This window comes from Triturus cristatus, chromosome 8, assembly GCF_964204655.1.
Source record: "Triturus cristatus chromosome 8, aTriCri1.1, whole genome shotgun sequence".
NCBI lineage: Eukaryota > Metazoa > Chordata > Amphibia > Caudata > Salamandridae > Triturus > Triturus cristatus.
Genome location: NC_140591.1, coordinates 994992099 through 995011018, shown reverse-complemented (window position 1 = coordinate 995011018; position 18920 = coordinate 994992099). Strand labels below are relative to the sequence as shown.

General features: G+C 45.3%; 1 protein-coding gene across 2 annotated transcripts in view; it reads right to left on the bottom strand.

Moving 5' to 3' along the window:
- Nucleotides 1–18920, bottom strand: part of LOC146805330 (betaine-homocysteine S-methyltransferase-like) — a 289657-nt gene that overhangs the window by 27095 nt on the left and 243642 nt on the right. Inside the window, exon 8 of one of the 2 annotated variants that reach the window (XM_085620495.1) lies at nt 14380–15592. The exons of the other annotated variant lie outside the window; for it this stretch is intronic. Within the exon in view, the coding sequence (XP_085476621.1) occupies nt 15513–15592 (80 nt within the window). The 3' untranslated portion in view covers nt 14380–15512. Of the gene's footprint in view, nt 1–14379; nt 15593–18920 lie in introns of those variants that run through there. 2 annotated transcript variants of the gene reach the window in all.

The following is an 18920-nucleotide window of genomic DNA, read 5'->3' as shown; positions in this document are numbered from 1 at the left end:
TAACAAAGTTGCTAATTGGGCAACAGAAACACCCTAGAACCAGAGGGGCTTCAGTGCGGGACGAGAGGTCAAAAGCTTACCGGAAGGCCGGTTTCCCAGGAGAATAGTTGAGGGCGGAGAGTGAACAATGAGGGCTCCAGGAGGGAGCTCCGCTTTCTCCTGAAACAGTTCACAACTATGCTGTATGGCAGCGCTGGCAGCACACAGGTCTGGACCAAGCGGGCAGGCACAGCGAGTTACCTTCGCATCTTTAAAGCTCACGCCACGGTAAATCATAGCCTGTGCTGATGAACCGGAATGGCCCATATAGGGATTCCGGGTAGGGGGGTGGGATTACCTCGTCGGACGAGTCATCATCCTGCCTTGGCTTAGAGAGGAAGTGAGCCGGTCTGGCCTACACCAAAGGGCCCGAGAGTGAATGTGTCGGCCATCTTATCGAGGTAACTAAAACTGGGAAAATGAAACCACATCCAGAAATGGTGATATACCACAGGGTGTCAGGTCAAGCAACTAATAAATTAAAATGAGTGAAAAAGTGAAAAAGGAAGTGTAAACTCGCCATCCTGTGTGTATTAGAAAGGATAGATTGTTTAAAAGGACAAAGTAGTCGGACTTTAGATGGTTCAGAAAACAGACAAATCTGAATAACTTTGCATGCCATGCTGGTTCGCAAACCGACAGTGATCAATGTATCCTTATCAACATACAACTCATGCAGTCAATCGGATCGGAATTTACAATCAACGTAATAATATATCACATTGCATGGTATTTTATTAACATAGCATTGAATAAGGCCCATGTCAAAGCATGTAAAAAATTTAAAAAACTGAGACAAGATTCAGGGAAGCCACCCTCCGAAGCATCTAATTGATTAAGGCCCACATTTCATCTAAGTCATTCAGACCTGTTCTAGCAGTTCCAAAACGTTCAATTAGTTGTGCCTCTATTCTTTTCAAGGTCATAATTTTAAGGCCTTGCGAACTGGGATCCACATATAGCACAGACCACTGTAATTCTTCTGCCTTATGGTTCTGTTCTCTGTAGTGTTCGACTAAGGGGGCTCCACTTACATTATATCTAATGCAAGATATATGCTGTATAGCTCTGTTCTTTACAGCTTGCGTCGTCTGTCCAATGTAGACTAAATTACATGGACATTTTTTTTTTTTTTTTTTTCAATTTTTTTTTATTGAAACAATAAATCAGTTACAAGCATGGGCCTACAACCACCAGGGCCGGCCGCTAGATTCAGAAAGGATCGTACATTGGTTAAAGCAGTAGGCGACACCTGGGGCCCAGCCCCATAAATGGCTCAGGATAGCTCGAGAGAAGCAGGAGACATACAGTTAACATAAATAACAACAAAAAACAAAAGGCGAGGCATACGGGCAAAAAGCGTGGGTCAGGCTACATCCGGGGGACTTTTACTCCAAACCTTCAATTAGCTATCAACAGGAGGGAGTACTGAAAGATCAGGGGGGGGTAACGGGAAAAGAACATCTATATTCGATTATTACAATCAGTTGCAAGGAACCATCAAGGGTCAGGGGGACAAGGCAATATCGGTGTCCACTAGGGGGGGCGTACAGATACCCCCACGATACACGTTCCATTGCCCCCAAATTCTACCCCATGCCCCGGGTTTACCGCGGGCCACATATACAGTCTTCTCCCTGAACATACACCAGTCCATGTTTTCCTTCCATACTGACACGGTGGGTGGCCGCTGGGAGCCCCAAAGCTGCGCTATATCCCTCTTAGCAATCATGTAGCCCAGGGCCGCCCACCGAGTCTGCGCCGCGTTATAATCATTGGGCTCCCACACATTCAAGACACAGCGACGCACCTCCGGCAGCAGCGCCACCCCGGTGACTTGTCCCATGACCCCATGAACCCGACGCCAGTATTCCGCCACCTCCCGGCACTCCCAAAGGATATGGAGAAAGGTGGCACTGAGCCCACACCCCCGCTTGCAGAGCCCATCTTCCGAGAATCCCATCGAGACCAGACGGGGGCCCGTCACATACACCCGGTGGAGAATCTTTAACTGGACCAGGCGGAGACGGGCTGGAATGGCAACTTCCTTGGGGGACGATAGTGCGGACTGCCAGTCCTTGTCGTCCAATTCCACCCCGTCCCCCGTCCACGTCTCCCGAAGGCGCACCAATAGGTCAGCCCGATTATTAATGAGTTTTTTATAGATTAAGGAGATAGTACTGTCGGGAACATGACCATCAAGTATGCGGTCCTCGAGGGGCGAAGAGGCCGGGATCTTGGTCCCCTCCCCAAAGACAGAGAGCAGGGCATGCCGAACCTGGGCGTATCGGAAGAACTCCTTTTCCGTGAGTTCGTATTCGCTCTGGAGCGCCGCGAAGGTCTTAACCGCGCCCTTCATCCATAAGTCTCCCACTCTACTGATGCCAATCGTGTCCCAACGGTCAAACCCCTTCGTTGTCCAGAGGCTTCCCAGTCGGTCGGAGGCAAATAAAGGAGTAGCGCATGTTAGTCGCTCACTCCAGCCCATGGCTACATTGGCCGCCTTCCAAATCCGTACCGCGATCTTAGTGGGGCCCGTCAGGGTCCGTCCAGCCGAGCGGGAGTAAAGCGCCCTGTTATAGTTGCCGCCGGGAAGCAGGAATTTATCCATCTCATACGCCGGGTTCAAGCCCGGCGCATACGTGGCATGGTTAATGGCTGATAGCTGTGAGGCCCAATAATACCTGCGAATGTCGGGAAGCGCGATGCCTCCGTCGTACCAGGGGAGAGTGAGTTTGGCCAGGGCGATACGCGCCCATCCGTCCCACACCAGTCTCCCCTGCAGGCTCTCTACTTCCCGAAAGTAGGCCACTGGAATGATGTCGAAGGAGTTCTGAAGTGCATAGAGGAACCTGGGAAGGGACATCATTTTAAACAATGCGGCCCGACCCAGTGGGGACAGGGGCAGCCTACACCACTGAGCCGTGTCTTCCCTCAAACGCCGAAGTGGAAGCAGGAGATTGTGCTCATAGCGAGCTACCGGGTCCAACGAGATGTGTATCCCCAGGTATTTAAAGCCGGACAGAGATATTTGGATCGGAAGCCGAGGCGGCAGGAGAGGGGGGCCGCCGGAGATAGGATAGACACAGGATTTAGACCAGTTAATCGTGAGACCCGAATTTCTCCCGTAGGAAGTCAGAACATCGAAGAGAACGTTAAGCGACTGCCGCGGCGAGGTAAGATACAGGAGGATATTGTCAGCATATAACGAGACCCGATCCTCAAAGCCCGGGGCCCACCGGATCCCCCTGATCGAGGGCTCCCAGCGGAGCCAAGCGGCGAGTGGCTCCAGGGCGAGAGCAAAGAGCAGAGGGGACAACGGGCACCCCTGCCTCGTACCCCTACCGAGAGCGAAGGGCCGAGAGACCCGCCCATTGACCACCACCTGAGCCATGGGTCCCGTGTAGAGAAGCTTCACCCAGCCAAGAAATCCCTCCCCAAAGCCGAATTTGGTCAAGACAGCCCAGAGGAATGGCCACTCGATGGTCTCAAAGGCCATCGTGGCATCTAAAGAAACCAGCACGGCCGGTTCGGAGAGGTACTCTGCCCTGGCGAGGGCGCCATGGAGACGCCGCAAGTTGAGGGCGGTGTTGCGATGTGGGATGAAGCCGCATTGATCAGGATGAATCAGTTCGCAGATGACGCTCAACAAACGATTGGCAAGGACTTTAGCCAGGATTTTAGGCTCTGCATTTAGCAGTGAGATAGGCCTGTAAGAGGCACAGCGGTCCCGTGGCTTACCTTCCTTGGGGATCACGACTATCGTGGCCAGTCGCTGGTCGACCGGAAGGGAACCGGCCTCAAGGGACTCCTGAAACATACGACGGAGGAAGGGCGCTAGTTTATCCGGGCGCAACTTATATAATTCGATAGGTAGACCATTGGGACCCATGGCCTTGCCCGAGCAAAGCGACCGAATCGCAGTCGCGATTTCGTCTACCGACAAGGGAGCGTCCAGCTGCTCACGGTCCTCGGCAGAAAGGCCAGGCAAAGCAATGTCCCTCAGGAGAAGGCGAGAATCTTCCTCATCCCTATCAGTCACCGGGGAGTACACAGTCCGGAGGTGGTCGGCAAAACATTCCACAATCTCACCAGGCTCAGTCACACACACTCCATCCGAGACACGCAACTCCGGGACCACACGATTCACTCTCTCCTTCTTGTCCAGCCACGCAATCAGCTTTCCCGCCTTGTCCCCGGCATCATACAACCGACCCTGCTGCTACCTATACATAGTTTTGGCAGCGTCGGTGACAAGAGATCTGTATTCAAACTGTTTCAGGCTGAGGGCATGGAGCCCGTCCGGAGTGACACCCGCCTCCAAGGCCGACTCCAGCCCCGAGATGTCAGTCTCCAGCTTCACCACCGCCTCACTCCTGAGCTTCTTAGCCACCACTATCTGGGAGAGGGCGTGTCCGCGGATTACGGTTTTAAAGGCTTCCCACAGGGACATTGCAGACAACACAGACCCCTCGTTTTCAAGAAAGTATTGGTCCATAGCCTTAACCAGACTCTCGCGGGTCGTAGGGTCTCGCAGGTACCACGGGTTAATGGGAGCGATCCGCCCTGCAGACCGCGACTCGGTGTCAAAGAGAAGCCACAGCGGGGAATGATCGGAGATACCCCTCGCCAGGTGCCTGACCTCTCGAATTCGACCCGTCTGCGCCGCGGGCATAAGGAAATAGTCTAACCTAGAAAGACTCCCATGTGCCCCAGAGTGAAAGGTGTATTGACATTGGGTCGGATGCATTAATCGCCAACTATCCACCAGGCCGAAGGTCTCCAACAGACCACCTAGCCAAGCCTGGGCAGCGGGGAGGGCCCTGGGTGGGTGACGATCCAGGTCACCCGAAACCACCGAATTAAAATCCCCGCCCATAAGCAAAAGGCCATCCGGAAGTTCAAGCAGCATTCGACCCAAGTCCGCGAAGGTGGAGTTCTGGAGGCCCGGTGGGACGTAAATTGAGACCAGGGCAAGGGGATGCCCCTCCCACCTCCCAGTCAGACAAACATAACGCCCTCTGTCATCTGAGACCACCCTCGTGATCTCCAACGGAAGTGAGGTTCGCAGGAGAATGCCCACCCCCCTGGAGCCAGTTGTGAAACCAGAGTGAGCCACGAGGCGGTATCCCCCCCTATTCATTGCATGGCAGACATTACCAACCAAATGCGTCTCCTGGATAAACACCACATCAGGAGTCAGACGACGCAAATACTGCAGAACTACACCCCGTTTGATACGGTCCCCCAACCCATTGACGTTCCATGACATCAGCTTCAACCCGTCTCCCCCCATCCCCTCCAATAGATCAGAGGTCCCCCCGCAAGTAGCACAAGTCCCAAAGGTGGCAGAAAATCAATACCTCGCCCTGCAAACAAAAACCACACTACAAAACAACCCCTCCTTCCCCCCCACCCCCCCCAACACCCAACTCCCCCCACCCTGCACCCCTGCGGGCCAAAACCCCCCCCCAAATTGCAGTGTGCCTGTCGCCCAACTAACCCCAGTCTACAAAAAGACCCCGGAGGAGGAAAGGGACCCGTCCCCGCCCGCCCCCCATACAGGTACTAGCAAAACACACTGAACCAAAGAAGTACAACCCAGCTGAGCAGTGCAAATTGGCAAAATCAAGGACCAAGAGTCACTCCAAAGGGGACCCGTCACCGTTGGCACCCGCAGAGGGCCCGGGACGGCCACCTCTGTCCGGCAGCGAGTCCAACCAGTCACTCACGGCCACAGGAGAGTCAAAGAAGGCAGTCCGATCCTCATGTTCCACTCGGAGTTTGGCAGGGTAGAGCATAGAATACTTTAGGCCCAGCTCACGAAGACGACGTTTCACCCCCTGGAATCCCATCCGCTGTTTCTGGACAAGTTGAGTAAAGTCCGGATAAAAGTTAATGGATGAGTTCTCATGTCGAACCGGGCCATGGACCCGCGAGGCCTGCAGAATCGCATCCCGGTCTCTGTAGTAAAACAGTTTGGCCACGATAGGCCTCGGGGGGGCCCCCGGCCGTGGCCGCCCGCCCGGAACTCGATGAGCCCGTTCAACGGCAAAAAATTTACTCAAGCCCGCAGGGGTCAGCTGTTGGAGGATGAGTTCCTCGACCAGGAGGTCAACCGGGCGGTCGTCGGAGGACTCCGGTACGCCGATGACACGGATGTTGTTGCGTCGGGCCCGTCCCTCGAAGTCCTCCAGCCGCCGGGCCATCTGCTCATTGACCACCTTGATGTCGCCAAGCGCGGCCTGCAGGTCCGACACATCCGCACCCAGGGTGGAGGTCCGCGCATCGAGAGTTTGAACCCTCTCGTTTGTTTTGGAGAGGTCCGCCCGTATTAAGGTGACATCAATCGCCACCGTATCGATCTTGCGGGCCAGGGCCTCGTATTGCGTGGCGATGGTCTCCCTGATGCCATCAATGGCACCCATGATGTCCTGTAGGGAAAGTTCCGAAGAGACGGATGTGCCACCACCGGCGACGTCTGAGGGGGGACCGGCCGTTCCAGGAGAGCCTCTGCCCTGAGTGTAGCGGTCCATGTTGTTGGTCTGGACCGATCCTCCACGGAGGGAGGATTTAGTCTTACGCCCCTCGGGGCCCCCCTTGCCCCCCATGCGGCCACGGGCTACGAGGGGGACCGCCGATCAAAAGTAGTTGGGATACCGGCCCTGGAAGCCAGCGCCTCACCCGAGGCCACAATATGGCGGTGCGGGGGGACCCAAGGCGATAGGCACTCTAGTGGCAGGTGGTGACAAAGCTTTGTGCAGAGGTCAGGGAAACACCCCGCCACCTCAATCGCTCCACCGGCCAGCCCCCTGAGGTCTGAAAGTGAAACCGAAAGTGGCCGAGCGGCCCCTGGCACCGCGCCGCAGCCGTTGTTGTTCAACTGCGACACGGCCCCACGGCCCACCTTCGCCCCGGGCACCTCCGTCGGGTGGGTCTCAGAAGTTCAAACAACGATAACTCAGGATTCCCGGGTCCGATTAAATTTCTGAAAAGAGATACGTGCTCAGCCGGTCGTCATCTCCCAGATTCCATAAACCAAATCAGGATATTGTCAGGATAAATTCCGAGGAGCAGCGAGGGTCCGGGGAGCCCTGTGCTCACGCGACCATCTTGGATGCGCGCTAGGCTCCTCCCCTCTACATGGACATTTTATACAGTATACTGTATTCCTGGAATTACAATTAGAGAACCTCAGTTGATTATATGTCTTGTCATTAAGCACAACCATCTTGGTGTCTGATGTATAATTACATGCAATACATTTGTGGCACCTGTAGTGTCCAACCGTCGGTGGCAGATTCAACATCTCTCTAAGATCTTTCTTGCCGGCTCCTGGACGTTTGGATCTTACTAGATGATTTGTAAGATTTCTGTCCTTCCTAAACAAAAACAGAGGTTTTGGAATAGCAAGTGGGGCTAGAATCTTCCAATTCTTCAGAATTATATTCCTTATTCTGTTGGATTTAGGATTGAATGTTGTGACACGCGTCAAAGGGTTGTGATCAGGCTTTTTTTAGGTGTCAAAAGGGTTTCACTAGGAGTAAACCATGCTCTTTTAGATGCTGCTCTTACCAGTTATTTAGGGTAGCCACGGTTCTTGAGTTTATTAACCAGGATCTCAGCGTTGGTAAAATAGTCCTCTTTATTTGAACAGTTCCCTGTAATCCGGAGGAACTGTCCATATGGCAGATTCTCCTTAAGGGCTCTAGGGTGTCCATTAGTGAAATGTAACAAAGTGTTACGGTCGGTAGTTTGACAAATAAACTCACTTGTATGGTGGTTATAGATCCAAAGATCAAGGAAATTGATCCTGTTTTTGTCCATAGTCATGGTGAACCTCAGATCTGATGTTCTATTAGTGAGCCATTCATGACGTTTCTCCAAATCATGTAGGTCTCCATCCCATAGTGCAAGGATTTCGTCAATATAACGATATCAGTGCACTATGTTAGACCGTTATGGATTATTGATATTATACATCCATTTGTCTTCAAAATAGGACATCACTAGATTGGCAATTTCTGGGCTGAAGCTACATCTCATTGCTACACACTTAACCGGGAGGTACAAGTCACCCTTAAACCGAAAGAAGTTGTTTTTAAGACAGAGAGATGCCAGCACGACCAAAAATTCAGTTAGAAATATGTGCGGCTCTGGTCTGATCTCCAAGATGTTTCTAATCACCTCTAATGCCTCACACTGAGGGATGTTTGTATACAGCGACTCAATGACAAATGTTACAAATACATGTTTAGTTTCATCGAAAGGCGCTTCTTCTACCTTGCTAATGATATCCATTGTATCGCTTAACATAGGCTTTGGTCTTCGACACAAACGTTTTGAGAAAAGTATCAATAAATTGGGCCAAGGGCTCCAATATGGACCCGCAGGCCGAGATGATAGGTCGACCAGGTGGATTAATGGGGTCTTTATAAATTTTAGGCAGAATATATATGGAGGGGATCTTGCTTTAGACTTTGTTCAAAAATTCAAATTCTTTTTTACAGAGCCAACCTTCCCTTACTCCCTCTGTAGTCAATTCCTTGATTTTTTGCTGAGAATAAACAAGTAGGATCTGCTTGCAGGCGGCGGTAATGAGTGAGAATGCTCAGTTGTCTCAAAAATTCCTGATCATACGCCTCACGATTCATGATCGCCTTGCCACCGCCCTTATCTGCAGGCTTCATTACAATGTTGGTGTTTTTGGACAGATTCTTAATGGCTCTAGTCTCGAGCATTTCTGATTGTAATACCGTTTTTTGGTATTGATGACATTTACTTCTCTGAGTACATTATCTTCCAAGATCCTAACTTCTGCTGGCAAACTCTCCTTCTCAGGACAGAATGTAGATTTGCATTTTAAGCCACTGATATTATTCTCGGTAGATTCTGTTTGATCTTCATTCTCTTTAAAAAATGCCTTTAGTCTAACTTTCAGCAGAAATTGTAAGATTTCTACTTTGTTCTCTACTGGATCTTGAACCTTAAGTGGGACAAAATACATTTTCTTCAATTTCAGTCAGGCAATGACTTGACAGATTGTATACAGGGATGGGTTCTGTATCATTTTCATGTGGGTGGTCTGCCTCCGGTAAACCTTACTCATGGTCCTCAAATTCCCTTGTTCCATGTCTTGGCCTCTCTGTTCCGTGTATTGCCCTCTACATGTTCCTCCTCCCCTGCCCCTGCAGCCACCCCTGTCTAAAAAAGGTTGAGCCCCTTGATAGTAAAAATTGTGGTTAGGGGTGAAAACTTTTCCGGCCCAGAGTTAGAGGAAGTGTCAGAGAAAGTGATAAATCTCCTCCATGCCCTGGCTCGATATTCCAGATTGAGGTTACTAGGGTTATTTGTTTTATAGAAGTCGTCCTTTAAGTACGGGTACACAAATTCTATTTTATAATTTTTGATGTTTGGTGACCTTGCTGTTTTTTTTTATTCACAGTGTGTGTTTTGAATTCAGCAATAGTTATACTGCAAGTCTCCAACAGTGTTTGAGTGTCTTGAATGGAACTGTTGTTAGCTATTTCTCTTTCTAACGTTTCTATTTCTTTTAGTTCTTCTTCATGTATTCGTAATACTCTCTCAATTGACCGAGCTAACCAATCACAAGAGCACTTAGTGCCAACTCCACTAAATTGCAGTAGGTATGATTTATCGAATATAAAGATAACAGGGATGTTTTTAACTTGTAGTCCTACTGGAATTGTTTTATTTTTAAGGTGCTCAAACAAAACCTGGGCATGCAATTGAGTTCTAATATTTTTCTTTTTTAACTGTTTAAGTTTCTCTACTTTGCCAAGATTATTCACACTGGTGGTGGGTTGGTCTTAGCTGAGTAGCGAGGGGTGTTCTAGTAACCTATTTATTAGTACATCTGTGTAGCTCACCATATGTGGATCAGAAATTTCAATATCACTCTACCTCTATCTGGACAAAAGTGAATACATACAATGTATTCTTAGCGGACAATCACTTTCATCCATAAAGTACTTCTTCGACATAACCCCTCGCACTTGACCAAGTGCACGAATACTTAAACAAGAAAACGGGGGTAGCCCTAGTGACTCTACTTCTCAAGGGCTAGTTATATACTGGAAAAGAGAAAAACTGAGAAGCAGGAAAGGATACAACTATTATTAATTCTAATGATTACATCAATTATTCATAGATACAGCTCGAACATTGCAAGATCTTTCTTTTACTGGATCTCTCCAAGTATTCATATTTTATCTAAATTGAAAGTGAGTTACTGTAAATTATAGTACTTAAAACATACAAATTCTACTATATACAGAAATTAAACAAAATGATACAAAACATTACAGAAAAATCGATAGTGTCCAATGTGATACCTATAAAAAGGACTCCTGTCTTCCACACATGTACTTGTACTTGTGGGAGGCTGTGCATCAAATTCCTGCACAATCACTATAAATGATAGTCTCTGGGGTCCGTGTGTATTTGAGGAGCAAAAATCATAGATCTTAAAGCAACACACAGTGTATTCAATACATTCAATAATCCAAGCCTTCCAGAGACTTCAAAAAGAGGTGTTGACGCGTTACGGCCTTTGGCTTATAGGCCTCTTCAGGACATAATCAAAGAAGGAGCACCTGTACAAAAAATATATACAAAGATATGTACATCATTTACAAAATGAACCACAATAGGTCACATATAAACTAAAATCGTCCCTCGTGTGTGGAGCCAACTGCCAAGTGACTGTGTTAAAATAATCACTGTTACTGAACCAAGTCCAACCAGTGCTCAAAGAAGAAAGATAGGAACGGGTAGTCAGACATTAGGATGAAATTCCAAGTGCTTAAAGACTTTGATAGAAAAGCAAATTTAAAGTGTTGCTCGTGTCGAGAGTGCTCTATACTGGAGCTGCTTTTCACCCAAACTTGAGAACTGCGATTTCTCTGGTTCTTTTTTTGCATAATTTATGCGTCACTCCATGCCTGAAGGGGTTTTGTTTAGATATATATATATACACACACACCAAATAAAATATAGTTGGTAAAACACACAACACATACTATTGTTGTGGTGTTGTCCAATTATGTGTTTAAAAATACATACCACAATTCAGTCAATACACTTCACTCAGGAACTAAAAGGGCATTCTAGCCTGGGTTTAAAAAAACAAATAAGTTAGTCGGAATAACATTTTCATTTTAGACATGTACCTGTACCTCTGGTGAGCCATACCGCTGGCTGTACAGGGACAGGATCTCCATAGCCAGCAACTCCAACTCCTCTTGCAAGAAGGCTGGGGTGCTGTCATCTGCTATTCCGGGCATCATGATTCCCAGAGGTTAGAAACAGCAGCAGAAATTAATGGAGCTGTTGTTGGCTGCAGTGTCAGGAGGCAAGGGAGCTTTTTAAAAAAAACGTTTTGTTCATGTACACGACGTACGTGATCGGCTATGGAGACGGACACATCCATTGGCTTTTGTATGTTGCTTTCACACACGTTAGACTATGGCTGTGTCTGTTACACCCACTACCCAGTCCACTTACGCCAACAGCCGTCTGATTGCACATATCCTGATGGCGAAGTCAGGCAGCTGCCATTTTTGATGGTGAAATAATGTGTTTGTAAATGTTATGTTCATCACCATCACTCAAAATGGTGGCTAGTTTGTTTACATATACAAAACACTAATTTTACTCACTTTTTTAAACAAAAACTGTATTATGCAGTACGTTACTGTGGTTAAATGCGAAAGTTGCGTTGTTTTGTTTATACTTCAGTTGGTGGAAGTTTTGATGTAAACATTTGTTTTTAAAAAAAGGTTGTGTAAATAATATATTTAAGATTTATTATTAACAGAGTTCTTAACAAACAAATTGATGACCATGTCAAACATTTTGTTATTAAATAAAAAACAACAAATGTTGTGTAAAATAATGTTAAGAAACCAAATATATTTGTACAAATACATGACGTGTGTTATATATCATAAAAATGTTTGCATATGTTATAACATTTTTAAAAAATGTAATGCAGACATATGAACTTAGGGAGAGTGAGGAGACGACAGCCTTAAGTTTAGCAACAATTTACAGACCGTGCCACCATGGAAGAACAGGATATTATCAAAAAATTCAGACCGAATAGGCAAACAATCATTGATTTATGTCATCAGCTGGAGCAGATCTTCTGCCTCACAATCTGAATCCCACAGCAATCACAGCAATAACGCTAATGGTCAAAATTACTTCATTTTGTGGCCACAGGATCATTTCAATACACTGTGGCAGTATCTGGTGGAATGCCATATTCAACCTTCAGTGGTGCGCTACAAAAAATTATTTTTTCAATGATAAGACACATTACCAGCTTCATCCAGTTTCCACGAAATAGGATTTTGCCAATGTGAAGGGAGACTTTCATGCTTTGGGTCACCTACCTCATGTGGTTGGAGCAATTGATGGCACAGATATTGCCTTAGTGCCACCATAAGCTAGAGAACAAGTCCACTGCAATTGATAGAACTTCCACTCAATCAATGTGCAAGTTGTCTACTTACTAGATTTGTACATCTTAAGTGTGGGTGTGCGTTTTCCATGATTAACCCATAATTCTTTTGTACTGCGGAACAGCACAATACCCCGGCAAATGTCACAACCTGTACCTGAAAGGGCCTGGCTTGTTGGTAAGTACAATCTGTATTTGTATTTTTTGGTTAATTTCAAGTTTAATGATCTAAAATAGTATTACATATTTTGTCTCATTTTTGGTTAGTTTCAAGTTTAATGATCTAAAATAGTGTTACATATTTTGTCTCATTTTATTTTTTTTCCATATAGGAGACTCAGCCTATCCTAACTGACCATGGTTGTCAGCACCACTCAGGAATCCAACAACGCCAGGGAAAGTCTGCTTCAATGAGGCCCATGGAAGAACACAGAGGTTAGTGGAGCGGGGTTTTTGGCTCATGAAAGCCAGATTTCGCTGTCTGGATAAGAATGGTGAAGCCTGATAAGGTAGGTAAAATCACCATGGCATGCTGCATGTTACACAATATAGACCTGTGACAGAACATCCTGTACATTGCAGAGGAAGAAGACCATGATGAGCCACCGGGTGAGGATGGTGAAATGCCAAATGAAGAGGATAGCGGTAAAGAGGACGGAATTTACTTACATCAAGATATTATTGACAACTTTTTCACAAGTGTAAGTGTATATTCACATATAATTACATTACATTTGAAACCAACTTTTAATCTAATGAGAATAAAAGTCTGGGCTAGACATTTTTTGAAAAGGGCAATTTGAGGTAAAACCAGGGCAAATGTTTGTTGATCTAAGTTTTGACACATGAACTACTTTGTTTATTTACATTGTTTATCTTTGATTGTTTTCAAAAAATGTGTCCTGAAAATTGTCACTTGTAATGTGTCTATTTTGTAAAGTCATACAAAATATATATTTTTTGTTTTTATCTGCTTTAGGTTCCTTCACCATGTCATCTCCGTTTGGTCATTTCAATGCTGCGACATTTGCAGTTATATGCTGCTATTGCGTAGTACAAATGGAACATGGGTTGGTCCTGTGAAAAGGGACACACACTTTCGCTGTACAGATCTTGTACAAAGACAACTTGCACAGTGATTGAATTGCATTTGTAAAAATTGCATTAGAATTGTTTTCTGTTGATTGTTGTCACCAAGGCAATATGTGCTGTTTTAATTGCTCTGACCAAATGTGGTAGCCCACCTAAAGCATACAAATCCCCCTTCACATAGGCACAAGCCAGAATTTGTGTTAACTGTAGTAGCAGTTAATGTGTGTCATCATTGAAGGAAAAACTTCTTGAAGCACACCACTTAAAGTTGGGGGTGACATTCCACCAGATGCTGCAACATTGTATTGGAAGGATCCTGTGGCCACCAAAGGGAGTACAGCCATTATTTTCACTATTGATGTTATTAGTGTGTGTTTCCTATTATGAGGCAGAAGATCTAGCTCCAGCTGATGACATCCAGCCTATTTAATCTGCGTTCTTGGATTATATCCCAGTATTCCATGGTGGCAATGTCGGGAATAGTCAATGAAAATATGGCATTATAAATTTTGGAATATGCATGTGTTCTAACGTATTAGGACAATATTTGTAAAATTTAACATATCCTTGTTTGTGAGTTGTGTTTTTTTGTTAATTTTTGTCATCTTTTCAAAGATGTGAAACACATTATCAACATAGAATTTATTTATGATTCAACAATTTTTATTAATTTAACTGTTTAAAATGTATGATAGAACTGTAAAAAGTAAACAAATTGAGAAAAAATACAACACCAGTCTTTTGTTATTTTATTTTTTATTCAATAAAACCAAATTAACTAAAACAGGATGTTAACCAAAACCAAACAAAAAACATAATAAGTCAATCATGGTGAAACCAAAATTGAAGAGCCCAAATTGCATGAAATCCAATGTCCAAAATACAACTGGCAGAAAAAAAGGGAGGACCTGGCATGGCAGTTCGAGTTAGGCTGTTCCCATGGGGAGTGTTTTCAGCACTCTGTCCATCATCTTGTTGTGTTTGCTATGTTCGCCATATTGTGGCCATGGGTATGCCCAGACATGAGTCTCTTGCTCGCAGTGCCACTGGATTCAAGCTAGACTGGTTGATGAGGGGTGATACACCACAACCAGTCCCAAAATGCTTGTTTCTGGTCCAGGGAGGACCTGGCCTGGCAGCTTGGGCTGGACTGTTCCCATGAGGAGCAGTGTCAAGACTGATTTGCATTATGAAATTAGGTTCTGCGTATCTTAGTGGGGGGAGGTGGAGGTGAGAACTTCCCACCCCCTCCTGCTAGGTGAGCTGAATGCCCCCTTCTGAGGGGGCTAGTGGATTCACAATTGCAGGGGCTGAGGTAGTTGCATCGGTTTCCTCTTGTGGCAGGGCCTCCCTTTCTTTGGCTGAGGCAGATGTAATTGGTCTAGATGTTGTTAGCCCACATCAAGAGGAAAATGAAGGTTGAAAAGCACTGCAAATAGGGATTGTGCTTCCTCTGCAAGTGCTTCATCTCCCGGTGCTCTGTTAGGACCTGGCACACCATGTCTTGGGACTGATGGAGGGAAACCAAGACAAGGTCAATGGTGGCATGGGTGACAGTGAGCCTAGTGGCCTCACTTTGGTGGCCCACATATTCCTTCCCACGACCCCTATGCCCACTACCCTGTACCCTTGACCCAGTGTGCCCCATCTCACTGGTTCCTAGCTGAACTGGAGGTGGTGTTGGATCAACTGCTTCCAGGACTGAGGGGCACACGATTGGGGGGATGTTGGTTTGGACACAGGAAGTGGAGGTATCCATAGGCTGAGGTGTGGTAACAGTTAGGGTAGGAGGTGTAGGTGTGGGTCAATTGAAACTCACTGGAGCGGTCTGCCATGGCAGTCAAGATGGACCAGGCAGCTCCTCGTCATACACACACTTACAGGAGTGGAGTCCTCACTGAAGGCCTGTTCCTAGTCTGGTAGTGAAGGTATCCTCAGTGGCAGATGGTTGTCCACGTACTCTGGTTGTTGGACCTATTATGAACGTAAAAACCACAATATTGTTAAAGTATGGATTATACATCAAATAAGTTTGAAAGCAACCTAAAAGGATAATGAAAATTACAATAATGATTGTACCTTTCAGTGGTATTATAATAAATTACACACAGTTACTTAAAAAAAGGCAGGTAAAAAGATGTCCTGAAATGAATAAAATATTTAGTAAGTATACATGAAATATACCAAAGATTCAACACAACACAGTAGAGAGTAGAATTGTGAAAGAAACCATTACAAGGCTTAACAGGCTAAACATTTGACAATGACACATCTTACAAGGATACATTGCATAAGAAATCATATACACATTGCAGAGTGAATTTGTAAACAAAATTCACTTATTTTCAGTACACAAGATTAAATATACTAACATTTTAAAGTCAACAAAGTTTGATTTGTGATACAAATAACAAAAATTCAATGAAATAACAAGTATAGGACAACATACACAATTAAACACAGCATCATTTCAAAACATAGCATGAAATAGAAATGTAAAAATACATAACACTTTAACATCTGTGAAAATTAAGATAAAAAAGAAAAAATGAGCAAGATGACATTACAATACTATTTTCACAAACAGAAAACAAGCCATCATGGTAGTTGTAGTAATTTCAAATTAATTTTAACACTTGCAAGTTAAACATACCTAGTGTAAATATGCAGTAAAAATATAACAGACATTTACAATATAAAACACATATTTGAACTAAGTCATTTGGTGTAAAAACACTTACAAGCACCATTACATCATGTGAAATGTAATGTAGATTGAAAGCTTTATTCTTAAATACAACAAAATACATTCAAACAAACAAGACACAGAAAAATTATACAAATATATATAGGTTTCTATGTTTCCAAAAGGTGCAAAACATATTAGCAACAGCAAAATTAAAAGCAAAAATTACATTTAGGTTTAGTGACACATTCAAAAGTATAACTTACCAGTCTCCACTCCACCAAGGATTCCTGTCTAGCCTTCAGGATGTAGAATCTGCAAGACCTTCTCTTCCCTGGGAAAAGTTTCTAAGTGGGAGCTGGGAGAACCAACACCAGTCTTCCAGGCCTCCAGGTGATGCTTAGAGGACAGGGAATGCACTCTCCCTCACAGGTTGTTCTGCCTCTTCTTATTTCCTCCTGAATGAGCAGGTTGTTTGCCACAGCATTCACATTGTCAACTATTCTGGTCCACATTTGCCTTTTCTGAGCCATGGTTGTATTTCTTACTTGGGCTCCAAACAATTAAGGCTCTACTCTAATAATTTTATCGACCATGACTGACAATTCTCCCTCTGTAAAACATGGATTTCTCTAGGTCTGGGAGGTAAACTCTGCTCCAATCGCAGACATTGCAGAGTTTTTTCTGCACACCGCATAGCTTGCGAAGTGCAGAAAACTCTGCTCTGCGTAGTGGAGCTAAGTTTTTTCCCAGCCCGCATTCGCGAAATGTAAGTTGGCAAGCGCGAGCTGCCGCCCGGGTAGAATTTCTACTCGAGCAGCAGGAAGATCAGTGCGAACAGCAGTTCGCACTGCACTCCACCTCTTGCGGAACTCCGCTGAGTTTTCCCGTCACTTCGCTGAGTTCCGCGTAGTGAAACTCAGCACACTACACCCAGGTCTGGATTTCTCCTTCTTGCCAGTATCCAAAAAACACAAAGAAAACATTTTTATGACCCACAAGTAAATATATCACAGAAGAAACAAGCATTGGCATAGCCAATAGGTCTCGCCTTTGGGACCTTATAGGTGTTTAGACATGCAGCACATTATCCTTAGTGCAGTTCCGCCAGGGACTAAAGAACTATACAATTACTACACACTGGGTCATGCAATGTGATTCAGGAAAACATGCTTACCTCAGGAAACATTTACCAAGTTTTTATTGCTGTGCAAGTATATGATACTAAAAGTGCAGTGTTTAGTCTGGTTGCATTAAGTGTATTATACAAATAGTGCAATATTTATAGTCCATCTGTCAGTATGCATTGGTCCAATAATACAGATAGTGCAGTATTTGGAGTCTGGCTGCATTGATCACATAACACAAATTTTGGAATGGTTACCCACTGTGTGGGTTGGTCTACACCAACCATGATGCACATAGTGCAGTGTTAAAAATGTTATGGTGTTACTGACTACACTCAAAACATGGTGATAATGTTTACAGTCTGACTGCAGGCAGCACAAAGTCGGCACTTCCTGCTTCGAATAAGAGAGGAGCTGCTGTCTGCATGATTACAGCCTGGAATGTGGCTGTTTACAAATCCTGAAGCCAGGCTGGGCTGTCCAGAGTCACGATGTTTGCTCGTGGACACACTCAGGCTTTGTTGGGGCAGTATGTGTCGGAGACAGAACAGTCTATTGCTCAACACTGTGATTACCAGCACAATCACAGTGCAGTTCATAAACATGCATCCAGAAAAAGTGGACTTTAACAAAAATATAGGCTCACATCTAAGGGGAATGTCACTGTTGTGGAAAGCAGCTGCAATCCGTGTAAGCAAAACATGCTAAAGTGAAGTATTTATCCACACCTACCACATTATACACCCTGTGGCAATAATAAAATCCTAAAACATTAACAAGACCTATCGGCTTTAGCTGTTAGCTTTGATAGTAATTTTTTACACCTGATAATTTTTCAGTACTGCATGAAGTCTGATTTCAAACCGTTTTTTACTTGACTGCCTCGCACTGCCAGCTACAGCATCGTTAAGGGTGACTGCTGAAAACAAGACGTTGAAATGGACTGACTGCACTTCAGAGCAGACTCCCTGTGGAAAATAAATGAAGATCTGCAGATTGAAAGCATATCCTACCCCTGAAAAACCGCTCTATGCGTGCGTACAAATAAACCAAGTGGACAATAAAAGAATATCACACAGGAAGGTGTTTATGAACATATATACTTTTATCTTTCTCATCACATATGGCTAAGGCGACGTTTAGGTTACTAAAACAGCAGATATCAACTTCAATGGAACAGCTGCTGTCACAAGTGAGTGGCGCTGAGGAACCAAAATAATGTATATGGTGTCCGTAATTAACAGCAGCAAGATGATGCGGGACAGGGGAGTTATCTTCCTATTGATCCAAGGCTCTACTGGAGGCCGGTCTCCTCATCCGTGAAAGCAGGTAGTGCAGAGCGGTCAATTTCAATTGGGGGCATTCAATGTGGTTTTCTTCAGTCCGTGTGTCCTCCGGTGTGCAGATGTCAATGGAGTCCTTCCAATAGACGCGGGGCCCTGCTTTCACGGATGAGGACACCGGCATCCAGTAGAGCCTTGGATCAATA